The 14,334-nt window shown below is 37.9% G+C and overlaps 1 protein-coding gene across 15 annotated transcripts in view; it reads right to left on the bottom strand.

Moving 5' to 3' along the window:
* KTN1 (kinectin 1) overlaps positions 1-14,334 on the bottom strand; it is a 105,688-nt gene that overhangs the window by 40,903 nt on the left and 50,451 nt on the right. For all 15 annotated transcript variants that reach the window (XM_075192714.1, XM_075192713.1, XM_075192708.1 and 12 more), the window contains exons 15-25: positions 12,578-12,646; positions 11,702-11,739; positions 9,888-9,978; positions 5,926-5,994; positions 5,580-5,611; positions 3,838-3,928; positions 2,598-2,666; positions 2,471-2,505; positions 2,107-2,197; positions 1,412-1,480; positions 166-203 (exon numbers count right to left, since the gene is read on the bottom strand). In XM_075192714.1, the coding sequence (XP_075048815.1) occupies positions 166-203; positions 1,412-1,480; positions 2,107-2,197; positions 2,471-2,505; positions 2,598-2,666; positions 3,838-3,928; positions 5,580-5,611; positions 5,926-5,994; positions 9,888-9,978; positions 11,702-11,739; positions 12,578-12,646 (692 nt within the window). The remainder of the gene's footprint in view (positions 1-165; positions 204-1,411; positions 1,481-2,106; positions 2,198-2,470; positions 2,506-2,597; positions 2,667-3,837; positions 3,929-5,579; positions 5,612-5,925; positions 5,995-9,887; positions 9,979-11,701; positions 11,740-12,577; positions 12,647-14,334) is intronic.

Consider the following 14,334-nt stretch of genomic DNA (forward strand, 5'->3'; position numbering starts at 1 on the left):
ACCATGTACTCCCCACCCCCCCCTTACACCTTTCAGAAACCTGGAGAGAATTTGGCATGTTCCAAACACGTTACAGACCAAATAGCAGCAAACCTATGTGCTTTGCTGCAACCAACATCTTATAAAATGTATTAAAGAATTAATGACCTTTCAACAGCAACTTACACATTTTTTAGATCTTCCACAACAGACGTAAGGGCTACCTAAAAATGAATATATACAATAAATGACTAATGTTTTAAAAATAAAGATAACCAATAAACAAAATCTCTAATGTTACATTGGAAATAAACAAACCATATATTTTACAGTTTTTGTTAAACGTGTTCAGTTAAAGAAAACAAAACAAAAAAAACCAAAACGGGGACATTTTTTGTAGAAAATTGGAAAATATTTGTTTTAACTTAATACATGAAAAAAGTAATAGACAATGCATCGAAAGGATCGGTAAACCTAGAATTTAAGTAGCCTCATTAACAAAAAAAAATATGTATGGAACAGATCTTAGCAGAAATTGATCTGCTTAATGTGCTATTTACCTTTGCGGTGTAGATGTCACTGTGCTATTTGTTCTGTTTTTAGCCATTTTTAAATACAATATTTTAGTAATTTCACTCTTGTTCAGAGAGAGAACCCTTGTAACATAAGAACATGATAATAGCGCCCCCCCCCCCCGACTAGAATGTCACCCAGCAGTAATGGAGGACAGAACCTAGACTGTTTCTCCACATCTGCGGTATTACACAGTAACACTTATATGGAATTCTCACCTTGAATATCAGGTGAACTAAACACAAAATGTAAACTGCTGGAAGAGTCACAAAAGGGGTCAGGAGTTATTCTGTAACCTAAATCTGCGCACACATTCTTAAAATGACTAACCTCACTGAGTATCTTTTATTTTACTTTGCCTTATGTACATTTTAGGTGATAAATGTATGAAAATATTCTTTTTATAGGACTTAAACTAGTTGCAGACTCACCATTAGGTAGAGTTGCCATTGTTTTACTTCTCCTCCTAAACCCCCCACCCCCACCTAATCCCTTTATTTCCTACTCCCAGACCTCTGCTGTCGAGTTTATTAAGGTGTGATGATCCTCCCACAACACAACAACTTGGGGCATGGCCCAGATGGAAGGCTTATGTGCGTTGGGGTGTGGTCTTATGTAAATGGGGACATAGCTTGGTCTGGAAAGAATGAAACCATGGAAAAAGCAAAAACTAGGAAGAAAACAAGTATCAAACACATCCCGGCACTTGCGCCCAGCCTGAAGAGGGGGATAACATAAAACTATGTCTAGCACAGAAACTACATTCACCTATACTAGGCACAATTAAGCACATACAACTTTGGAATAACAGTCCATTTAAATGTTTTACTTTTACCATTATAAGTGCACACATTATTACCTGGTCGTTGTGTTGGGCCTTAAGATTCTGCACATCCCTCCGCAGAGATGCGTTTTCATCTCTTAGTGCCTATGACAGAAATAACTTAGTTCAGCTCAAATAAAAAACTTCCAAATAAATCTCCACAGTTCTATACTGCAAAAGGATCCCGGGAAATAAATCTCCAAAATATATTTATCTTCAGCTAATTTGTAATGTTAAATATAGATAGAAAGCAGTCTACCCCTAAAATATAATGTAGTTTATTAACATATCCATGTAAAACTTCCCACAGACTCCTATTAAATTTGCTTTTATAATTGTTTATAGAACTTAATCAGACCGTTCATTATCAGCCAGTCATTTTCAACCATATTGGTCCTATATTATATCATGTATAGCCTTATCCTTTACCGCCAAAATGTAACTGAATCTGAACTGACAAAATGGAATACCTGGTCAGCCAATGGCTGCATTACCATGTGTGACTTCAGTGTTCCCTTGTGATCAATGGCCCATTCTGACCAGTCATTCAGAACAAGGTGGACAGAATAGATCTGTGCAATTTGGCCCTTAACACATGTGGCCAAATTGGTGAATGGTCTGGTTACTCAGTGATCATGCCAAGCAGCCTGATCACTTGTGTGGCCAGCATTACCCTCACCGTACACGAAACCCTAATTTTACACTCCCCGTACACGACACCCCAATTTTACCCTCAATGCTTCTTCCTTGTTTGCAACTTCTATGAGTCCGGTCTCCAACAACTCCTCAACCGTTTTGATTTTTTCATCTCTCTCTTGCATGCTGCAAAAAAGGAAAATACACACTATATAAACCAAGCATTTATTTTTCCTCCCCTGTATCAATTTCAACCTAACACTTCCATTAGGACAGCAAGCAGCCATAGTGTATACGCCATTAAATATGGCAATTCAGTACATCTATATATACACAAATAACACCACCAGCTTGTCCAACATAATGCCTTAAGAATAATAATTCTGCACCACCGATAATCACAAATCAGCCTGTACTAGCACATAGGATAACACAGCCATGAACGCCTTAGGCAGTTACCTCTTCTCCATCTGTCCGAGCAGGTCTTTATTTCCCTAAAGGGAAAAAATAAATAAAAGTAATTAGCAGATGTCGCACATATTCACAGAACGCGAGCAGATATGTCAAAACTGGAAAATAATGTTACCTGATCGAGAGACTGTTCCTGCAACTTCTGAACCTGCAGTTGTAACTCACTGTTGACATTTTGCAGAGTCTAAAACAAAATAGATGATCATATTAGATTATTTTAGATCTAAGATTCAGGAAAAAACACAAGTCAAAAACACAAAAGCCTGACTGCCCTCATGCAAACTTATTGTGCCCATGTCTATCAATAACACTATTAAAATGTTACTTAAAATACAGGAGAAGTAACCTAACTTCACAAGTTTTAAAAGTGGCAACTAGAATAGCAAGCAATAACCTTACTGCACAAGTCTTACAACCAGCGCACTCAGTAAAGCAAGCAATAACCTTACTGCACAAGTCTTACAACCAGCGCACTCAGTAAAGCAAACAATAACCTTACTGCACAAGTCTTACAACCAGCGCACTCAGTAAAGCAAGCAATAACCTTACTGCACAAGTCTTACAACCAGCACTCAGTAAAGCAAGCAATAACCTTACTGCACAGGCCTACTGAGGCGAAACCAGGAGAGAAAGTGATAACCTTACTGCACAAGTATTACAACCGGCAACCAGCAAAGAAAGCAATAACCATACTGCTCAAGTCTTAAAAGCTGCCGCTAGTAAAGCAAGCAATAACCTTAACAGAAAAGCGCTGAAGACTGCCTAAGCTCCAATCATTGGTCTAAGGAGCTTTATAACATGTATATGCATAGTACAACAGAAAGTGAGTAAGCACAGAGCAGAATAACGTAATGATCACATTTCTTTCAGTATTCGCTGCACAGAGAGGAGGGATCAAGGTAAGAAAAGTCCACAAACGATTCTAAGTATTATTTTACAAACCTGCATAGCTATTGTTCTACTCTATGAAGCATACACTGAAAACTATCACACTGATGTAACTATTTCTAAAACATTTTCTCTGGTATTTTCAGCCAAATATTTCAAACTGACACAAGACAATTGTATCATCATCACCCAGACTCTCCAACACGTGCATTCTTCAAGTATATGACTTCCATCATGCCATCTTCTTAATAATGTCACCACAATTACTAAACTGACAGTTTTGCCCTGTGTTTCAAGCTTGCATTATGAAGAGGGAACACTATATTACATATTTAAATTGATTAAAACCTATGTCCCCCACAAAAACCTTGTTCTCATGGACATCAGAGCGTACCTGTCGCCTATGGCCATACTGTGGACTGAAATAGAACTCACATGAATACAGCATTCGCTAGATTTCCATTTACCTTGTGTTCCTCGATGCTACTGGTCACCTTCACAAGCTCGGCCTCAAGTCTCCGCTCCAGAGCTCGGATTTTCTCATCTTTTTCCACAATACTAAAAAAGTGTTAATTATTAGCACAGCTTATTCCTCTATCAATTACTGGAGCTATAGTCTGAGCCCTGCTCTCATTAACATAACATTACCATGGTCAATGTAAAATTCCTTCAGACTTATGATCTCTTATCATTTATGGAACCACTGGATTTGTTATGCAACATTAAACATTAGTGAAGTTCAGCAGCCTATTTTATTAAACCCCATATTATTTTATAAAATGTAGCCTTTAGTTGTGATGCTAACTCACTTTATTTATGCGAAGTCTATAGATAATTTCTGTCCACTGTCCAATGCAGAATCTCCAGTCAACAAACGGACGTCTCCTCAACGGAGGCAGCCATTTTGTGAGCTGAATATTCTTAAGAATGCAGCTTACTCTTCATTGCTACCTAGAGATTGGGCTGCATTTTCAGCCTCCATTTTGTGTAGGCAGTAGATGTACACTAGACAAAACAATATTTCAACTAAAGGTCTTTTACACGGTCCTAAAAGAAAGATCAGTGAAGGGGACAGCATTGTGTTTCAAGTGATAAATTATATTTCGCAATAATCTGAGCAGGCTTAAAATATTTCCTATTCTAACTGTTTAAAAACAAACATTTCGATCTGAAACGCTGAAAAGCAGCTTTTTTGAGGGGGGAAAAACTGCATTTCCCAGAGCTGCCTGAAGGTGGCACTCTTGTCAAAATATTTAGAAGTGCAAATGTGTGATGTGCAGAATCACACTCATTCTGACAAGCAGCCAACGGATTCTGACCAATTATTGAGTGGCTGCTGCATATTTACACTCATGTTAGTAAATATCTCCCAGAGTATTGCTGTACTTTAGCACATATTATTTAAACTCTGAATTTTGATAGGAAAACACATCCGGAGATGCAGGTTTGTGGGTATAACCATGTTGCAGAGATCTGACAAATACTATGCTCATAAAATCAGGGTCATTAACAATTTGGGATCTAACTAGGACCCCCATTAAATTCACAAGCTTGTCAGGAATCAATATTTGAGTAATTGTCGGATCATCTTGTTTTTTGGGGGGTTTTTTTGTAAGTATTTTGACTGGCACTGCATGGCCGGTGTTCCAATAAGAAAAGAATGATAAAGGAGGACAATAGCTTGCACTTTGCTGCAAATAAGATGAAGATATACGGTCAAACTTAACATTTTATTGGATCAACTTGTATTTTATGCATGGTCACCAGTAAGAGGGCAGTTAAAACAAAGAGTAAAATATGTATGCACCTTTTTGACATTAATAGATCCTAGAAAATATATATCTCCATCTCGACATATATATACACACACACACACTAATTAGTATACTATTACAAGATATTTTATACAGCCTTGTTATATACCTCACTGCAGGTTATGTTCCACTATTGGCTTCCATTTATGAATGTTCCATGCAGTGTTCATCAATTAGGCATAAGACTGATGTATGGGTGTACATTATGTTCTGACAAGCTCCTGAATGTTTTACATGTATATGTGTGATCATTACTAGCTCAAATGTAAAGCAACTGGCATTTTAGCTTTAGTGGTAAAACCAAAACACAGAGTAGCCGAGCAGTGTCCCCTTCTCAGTGCTGTGTGTGAATGAAATCAGACAGCGTTATACCTGGTTCATAAATGCTTTATTACCTTGTCTCCAACTGCTCCAGAGCAGCAGCAGCCTGTAACAGAACAGACACAGTGTGATCAATATAGTTTTATTGTTTTCAAGCAGAACAGAAAAACACAGTATTGTGTAATAAAGGTTTGAGAACACTGTATGCCATCACAATCAACTCTACAAATCTGAAGTCTATCCTCACATACAGGCACAGCGATCTAGAGCAAACCCTCCCCTGCTTTACAGATCACTCTCATGCAGAATGATTAGTTCATACACAACTAGGAACTGCCTACTTCCTTTCTCGTATATTAACTTCCACTTTTGACTACAGCATTTTGCATATATTACCAAGGATGTGTTGTTATCCCTCACCCGTTCATTCTTTGCCATCTGAAATCCTTGTAGTTCAGCTTTCAATGACATGTTCTCTCTCTGTAGTGTCTGGAAAAGAATGACATTACCATACTAACTGTTGTGGTGACATCATATATACAAGTCACAAAAGTGAAGATATAACATCCTACAGCAGACACAGTATTCTAACACATTTCTTCTCTTAATGTCAGATAGCCAACACAAAAAATAGATCAGGGAACTTGGCGACTAAGATCAGTTCATTTGGTCATCTCACTGGCACATTTACATCTCAATGTGTGTTAAGACCCCAAAATTGCGGAGACCACTGCATGCAACGCTCTAAGATGTGAGAATCCTACTAACATGTGAAAAGGTGGAGAACATTCCTGCCAACAACCACACAGAGAAGTCCTAGAACAATCTAATTGCAGGGGACAAGGGATAAGCCTAAAGCTGGGTACACACTACACTGTTTTCGTCCAATAATGGGCTAAAACAGCCGACATACGACTGCTCGTTCAAAAGTCGGGTCAGTGTGTGCAGTGACACGATGGTCGAAAGTCTGCCCAAATGGACGATTGTCGCCTCATTTGGTTGGTCGTACCGTTTAATATTTTCGTTCCAATCTCGTTTCCGCTGTGTAGTGTGTATAAACTTCCGACCGATCCACAACAGTGAGTACGAAATTACAGTCATTGCTCACGACAACATGGCTGTAAAAAGTCACTAAAGGGACGTCCGCTCTTCCCTTTATCGTCCTAAACAAGGCTAGTGTGTATGCAGTCCATGGACCGAGCGATCGGTTCATCGATCGCATGTAAAATCGCTCAGCATAAAAAGTTGGTCGAAATTTCTGTAGTGTGTACCTAGCTTAAGAGACCGTTGGATTGTGTAGGGCAGGTTATGATCTATATTAAAGCGCAATACACATTTACCTCCACATGTTCAGTGCCAGCTGTTATTTTACCAGCGGTGTAAAACTTGTTCGAGATGAATGAAACCACAGCAATTTGCCCAAATTCAGAGGCATAATTTACTAATTTTGTACAATGCACTTAATTTTTTTAGTTTTGTTTATTTATACACACATTTCACACCCTATGCACCTTACACCACATAGCCCCATTGCCACAACCTACTAGAGCACAATCCATTTGTATGTAATCTTTACTGCTTTTGCCCTTATTACCACAATCTTATCTTTGATAACACTTTCATGTTAAATTCTGACACTTCCCACTATTGGCAGCAAATTTCTGTTCAGCCCAATATACATATTTACATTGGTAGCAGCACATTGTTGCTCTACAGTACACATATTGCCACAGTAATCGGTGTCTCTGAACCCTGGGATATCTTTTGAAACCCACTTTTTATTTTGGATTCATTACCATCGCAAGCCTCAAAATAGTAACCCAAAAAATGACACCAAATGGTCTATTTTTTAAAAAAAAAACACACACCCAAAGCCATAACACGATTCATTTTCTATACTAGTCGCTAATACCATTATCTATTTGGTGAACAATATACCACCAAAAACACTGATATCAATGGGTGCAGAGCTCTGACTGTCAGACACATGTTCTGCTGTCTTAATCACCAGTCTGTCCATCCCCTTCTCACCGTGCAGCAGCAATATGCAGTTTACTTGTGCCGACTGTCAGTTACTCTATAGATAACGATGACTTGCTTGAAGAAAAGAAAAGTAACCACCAAAAAACATCCCTTTAAAGTTTTGCAGATAGAAGTCAGGCACGTTAATTTATGGACTTGGCCATGTTGGCAGTTCAGATGATAATGATTTGTGTATATCGTTCCCTTTATCGAAACATGACCCAGGGCGTTTTTTTAGCTGAATTTCTTTATTTATATAAATGTAGTTCCTGCCTCTAGATAGTAATATGTCAGGTCCTAGCAATGGTGAAAACATCTGAAATTACAATACGGCACCATTCACTAGTACAATAAAGATGATGAAACATTGGTATTGCTAGGTAATAGCCATTCACAATGGAAAGCGGATAAAGATTTACTCTTATCCCATTACCAATCATATAATAAACTGTCACTTGTGATAATGCAGTCCCTGGCAGTGTCATGGCTGCCACTACTACATCACCTACAAACAGGAACCAAGTAAGCTTCCAACCCAAGAAATACATGTAGTAATATCATCTTAAAAGCAGCCAGTATAACAAGCCAAAAATTGTTGGTGTGGAAGAATCTTAGACTGGCATGAATAAAATGGCAATGGGCAAGCACGTAGCACGTACACAAAGTGTTAGTCCATGTTGGCAAGGAACGTTGGTCCTAATACAACAATGCAGATGGCAGTTCTGCTAGAATTCTTAACCAAAATGTGCAAAACATTATCCTCCAAAAATGTGAAGAGACAGATTTAGAAAATATAAACAAGAGACAAACCATAAATCCACATCCCCAAGATTCATAAGATGTATTGGAATCGGCAGCAGTTAAGTCCACCTAATTCGTTAAATCTGACTCCCATTGCTGGTCAGTTACAAACCCACAATCTAACCGTTGTGGAGATGGCGCTTCCCATTGAACTTCATACCCATGTTTTTCACAGACCACTCTAGCATAGATTAGCCATTACAATAAGTGTAACTTTACATTCATTTGGAACAAAACTATTTTGCAATAAGTATAAAGAAGATTCCTTAAAACAGCACTCCCCTGAAAATATTAGGTGTGTTTTTTGTTTAACATAAATCACTGGGTCAGACTAGGAGAAGAATTTTGGCAATTACCATTTTTCCTTGATTTGTTTCTTCAGTATGCTGTTAATGGCTGCTATTAATATTTATAATTATGGACAATTTTCAGTACCATGTGATTACCTTGGCAACCACAGTCACATCGCACAAGATAGGGAGAGGAGAGGCATTAAAACACCCCTCTCAGCACTGTCAAATTCCCCACCCCCCTCTGCCTTCACATCTCACGCGTGAGTCTGTGTGTCTGCCCTTCGGAGAAATTTTAAAAAGGAGATAATGACTTGAAAGAGGACAGCTTAGAAAAAAAAAGAAATCAGATGTATGCTTAAAAGGGTACTTAACCTGCTATTAAAAGGAAAAAACAATCTATGTAGCATTAGTTCTTTAAGATATCAAATTGCAAAAAACTATTTTTTTGTCAAATCTTTAACATTTTTAGCACAATGTTCTGGAGATATTACAACTTGAGACTTTTTCCCATTTTTACGTATTTGAAGTGTGTCACACTGTACACTATATATTTTGGTCAAAATAAGAATAGCTTGTCAACAAAAACTATTATACGTTTAACTCAATAGTAAGGCTGGGTACACACTACAGGTGTTCAGTAGACTATTAGGTTAATCGAGCTACAAACGACCGTTCGGCCCAATATCGTATTATGATGAACGATAGTTGTTCCAAAGAACTGGTCGTTGTTTCATTTAATTGTTCAGCAGAACTATAAATCTCGTTCACTTATGGAACGACATCCTTCCAATCCTGCAGTGTGTGTGCACTCACAATCAGATCTCCATAGAGTTTACAGAGTCATGATCTTTTCAGCCGATGGTTATGACAGATCTGAGGGTAAATCTTTTAAAACATGTATAGTGTGTACAATGAATCGGCATTCTGATCGGGACTTTTTTTTTTAAAAAAAAAAATTTAGTCGTTGGTATAATCGTTGTAGATAACACATTGGTCGGGATATTCTGTAGTGTGCACCCAGCCTAAACGTGATATTGTGTCTTCTCTGTTAAAAGGGGGCTTTAATTAGAGGTAGACTGGTGGACAGACTGGTGACCAGTACAGCAGAAAATCTTTCGTGTCATGGCCTGAAGTAGCAGAGAGCTGGGTTGTTTCCCCGAGGGAGACTGCTTGCCCAGGCAAAACTAAACTTTGGAGGCGCAAACAGAATTTTTAAGATGATGAAGTTAGAAGAAACCCAGACAGTAATTTGAGGCTAGGACTTACCTTTAGTTCCTCTCCAGTGTTTGCAAAATTAGCTTGTTCAAGAGTAACTGCACCTTCCATCTGTTTTAGCTCCTTGTCTTTTTCTTCAATGCTGCAAGGACAATAAAAGTACCCAAATTATATGCAAAGCCAATCATGCTGCACCATAAGGACAAGGAACTCTGGTAACATTTACAGCAACACAAGCGTCAGGAATCCACAGAAGTGAAAGGCCAGAAAGATGCCACAAGACACCCTTTACATGGGCTTATGTCATGTCAGCAGCACAATACTGAACACATGAAATGCACATTGTTCTATGGGAGAAATGCTGTATACCAAGAACCGTCATTATAACTATAAGCAATGCAGATTGTGCATTTCACGTGGACATTTGCAATTGGCTGACATGGCATCCCTAACTTTAATCCTTGTACAAACACCAGCAGTAACTCACAGCGGCCAGATATACTTTCATCAAGTCTGATTGCCATAGGCGACAGCGCTATCCACTATGTCACTGCATAATCTTACAGTATTTACATGTAATCAACGCTCTATCAATAATTCTTCCATGAAGCAGAGAATATTGCTGAGCAGCACAAGAGACACAGTAACAAAGGATGCAGCTTGTATTGTTTCTCTACATATAACAAGTCTTACTTTGAGCAAAAGTGTACATATAAGAATTGCTGCAGAGTGGATAACACTGTGGCCTCACAGCACTCATATCTCCTCCGTACAGCTCTGGAGAATATGGTGACGCTATACAAATAAACATTATATAGCGTTTATGTGGAACCAGGAGACATTTCTGCATAAACAGTACATATTTATTTATATACCAGTGAATAAAACGTAACGAGACAACGCACTGCGCTACCAAACAATGCATCTCTCCATCCGAATACATGCATCATACCTAGCCACTGTCCCGATTTTGGGAGGACATCCTGATTCGTGGGCAGCAAAAGGGATGGGGTCTAAAAGTAGGAGGAGTTTAATATATCCACCTTTGTAGGTGGAGTCTGGGCAGAACAGGCGGATGGCATATTTTGTCCCTAGTGCGCGATTCTAAATGTTAGGAGGCATGCATAAGGTGCACCTGTCCCCTTCACACAAGGGGGCGGTCATGTTGGTGGCTGACATTATTATTTATGGGACTGCAGCTCATCTGCTCGCTAGAAACGAACTCAATGACTGTAGCTGGCAACGAACATCTAGTTGCTAGCGAATAGGTAGACCGCAATCTCATGGATATAGGTAGCAAAATGTTTTTGTTCCCCAATGTATGTTACAGGTACACTGTAATAACAATGATACCACTTTATACATAGCCTTACTGTAAAATAATTCATCAGGAGCTGATCTATTTGGATGTTCTACTAACTGTATTAATAGACTAAACCAGAAAAAAAAAATTGACATCAGTAACCTTTTAGGCAACATGGCTCCCAGAATTAAGTTAAGCCAGTCTAAAAATAAATAAAATAAAATACATAAATAAAAAAACCTGTGTCAGACTAGTGGTCAGGTTCTCTTTAAGAACCATTAAAAAGTTTCATTGTGGAAAAATGATAACGGGTGCTCACTGGGACCAGTCATTGTTTGAATGTCTGAGGTTAGTTCCTCTAACACAGGATATTATGTCATAAATAAGGAATCTACACAACAATTATTTATACCCTAACAGTTCAACTAGAAGATGCTTGTTAACAGCTCAAACTGTTTTTAACTTATCCATGTGACAGCAATTGCAGAACATGATTTAATACATAGGCTTTTTTTTTTATTTATTTTAAAACAGCCATAATTTCCTGGTAAAATAAACATACGTTTTTTGCAGTTTTTCAACAAGGACAGATGCAGAGGCCTAAAAAATAGAGAGAGGTAACAGTGTAAACATTGCCAAACAACTGACACTTATCGGTGCCATGAAGAAAACAAGCAGAAGTTAAACAAAACAAACAAAAAAAAACAAAAAAAAAAAAAGTTTGATTTTAAATTAAAAGTTTAAATTAAATTAAAATTTTAAGTTGTGATGCACCAAATCCAAGATTCTGTTCAGGTTTTGGGCAAATTCTAAATACAAAAGCTATTAGTTAGCTGCCTATTGCTTCCAGATTCTTAAAAGGCAGCCATTGTGTGGGTGGTACCAATATGCAGCCTGTAAGGGACGGAACCACAGAGGCATGAATCATGATCAGACAACACAATGGCTCAATAGCCTATGAGTAAGCCATGGATACATTTTAATTTTAACATTCAAATTAAGAATCAGCAGACATTTTTGTAAAAGGAATCTGTATTCTGCCAGATTTTAAATATGGAGAGGGCATTCACAGTAACACACCTAAAAACATTATTATTATTATTATTATTATTATTATTATTAATAATAATAAAATAAAATATTATAATATTATTATATTATAAAATTTTATAATATTATTATTATCTCCTGTTAGCAGCAGCAAGAGAATGGGCCAATACTGAAGTGCCTGTAAACAGCATCTCTGGAATAGCATTAGTCCTACTATTCCGCTGATGAGGAAGGCTGCATTACTGAGTAGAGTTCTTCTATAGTCTGTCAAAAAATATATATGTATATTTCCCTTAAACTAGCTTCCCTTAAGCTAGATTCTCATGAAAAAAAACAAACAAAAAAAAACCATCTATAAGGGCGTCTACAACCTTTAAGCTTTTCTTACCTGGGTTTGCATTTGTGAAATGTATTTCTGAATTTGAATGTTCATTGATTCATTCTGTTTCCTTAAATCCTGCAATGCAAACAAAATATGTTGTTTGATTAAAAAGAATCCTGCATGCATACAATGTATAAGATGTAGAGTAAAAGCCCATATGCTGCATTGTAAATGTTTTGCGGTATAAAGAGCAGTTTTCTTTGTCTGTAGAATGTTTGAGTAGGTCAGGGCGCTTATTGAACTTGTTCTTCAAAATTGGTTACACGCAGTCATGCGGATAAAGTGGGCGGGGCTAGAACAACACAAAACCAGCCCAGTCCAGGTCATTTATGTGTCGGAGAGATTTATGTGGGTGCTAACCCAACATGTGTCTAAACTGAAACCTTAATAGCAAAGAGTAGTGAGGTCAGGCTCCTGTCAAACCGTTACGGAAAGATTATGGTGTCAAACCTACCTCTGTATTAAACAAAGTTAATGCATCCAACTTGTTGGGCACTTCTCCACAAACGCTACACAGCATCTCAACTGTGTGATTAAAATTAGTTATATATGTGTAATGCTTCACTGTATTATTTACTTATATTACGTAGAGGCTGGTTATAAGAAGTACACTACTCAACTTTCCTAAAATTAACCACATTTTGCTTTGCTTTGTTCCAATAAGGGAAGGCCTATGCTATTTCCACCTACTGAACAAAGAGGAAATGTAGAGGTCTGTTCCTCCACTGCTGTGGTCATATTCTTGGACATCTGGGAGTATATTTACTAAACTGCATGTTTGAAAATGTGGAGATGTTGCCTATGGCAACCAATCAGACACCAGCTGTTATTTTGTAGAATGTACTAAATAAATAACTAGAATCTGATTGGTTGCTATAGGCAACATCTCCACTTTTTCAACCAGCTTGAATTTGAATCAAACCATTGTAAATTAAGATGAACACAAACATGGGCATAATGGTATAGATATAAATGTGTTGGCAAACTGACCCATATAAGCAGATTATATAAAACTTTCAAGTTGCAGGAATGTTCCTAGCATCTGTAATGTTAATTATACATTCATCAACTGATATTTACAATAGACAAATACAACGGAAATAAAAAAACGTGCTTAGAATGTCTTGAGGAAATAAACACCTCTGCAGCCAATTTCTTCCCCAGGGCAGTTTAGTTTATAGCTTGGCATGTATGAGGTTGATGCCATCACTCTGTACACTATGAAGTAGTTCAATCTTAATTAGGGCAGTTTTGTGGTACTCGCCATTGTCAAGCAGAACCATTCATGAAGCAAAATGTAGGACATTAGTATCAGTATCTAACCACACAGTTAGAGCACGGTCCTAGTTATGTAAATACTTGGACAGTACTGATCAACGAAGTATAGTCATTTCCTTCTCTACATGGAAGGGACAGCACGGTGGCTTCTTCTGCCTCACAACACTGGGGTCATGAGTTCGATTCCCGATCATGGCCTTATCTGTGTGGAGTTTGTATGTTCTTCCCGTGTTTGCGTGGGTTTCCTCTGGGTGCTCTGGTTTCCTCCCACATTCCAAAAACATACTGGTAGGTTAATTGGCTGCTATCAAATTGACCCTGGTCTGTGTGTGTGTTAGGGAATTTAAATTGTAACATACTGGTAGGTTAATTGGCTGCTATCAAATTGACCATGTGTGTGTGTGAATTTAAATTGTAATCTCCTATGGGGCAGGGACTGATGTAAGCTGCGGAATTAGTAGCGCTATATAAATAGCTGATGATGA

The sequence above is a fragment of the Mixophyes fleayi genome, chromosome 12, assembly GCF_038048845.1.
Source record: "Mixophyes fleayi isolate aMixFle1 chromosome 12, aMixFle1.hap1, whole genome shotgun sequence".
Lineage (NCBI taxonomy): Eukaryota > Metazoa > Chordata > Amphibia > Anura > Limnodynastidae > Mixophyes > Mixophyes fleayi.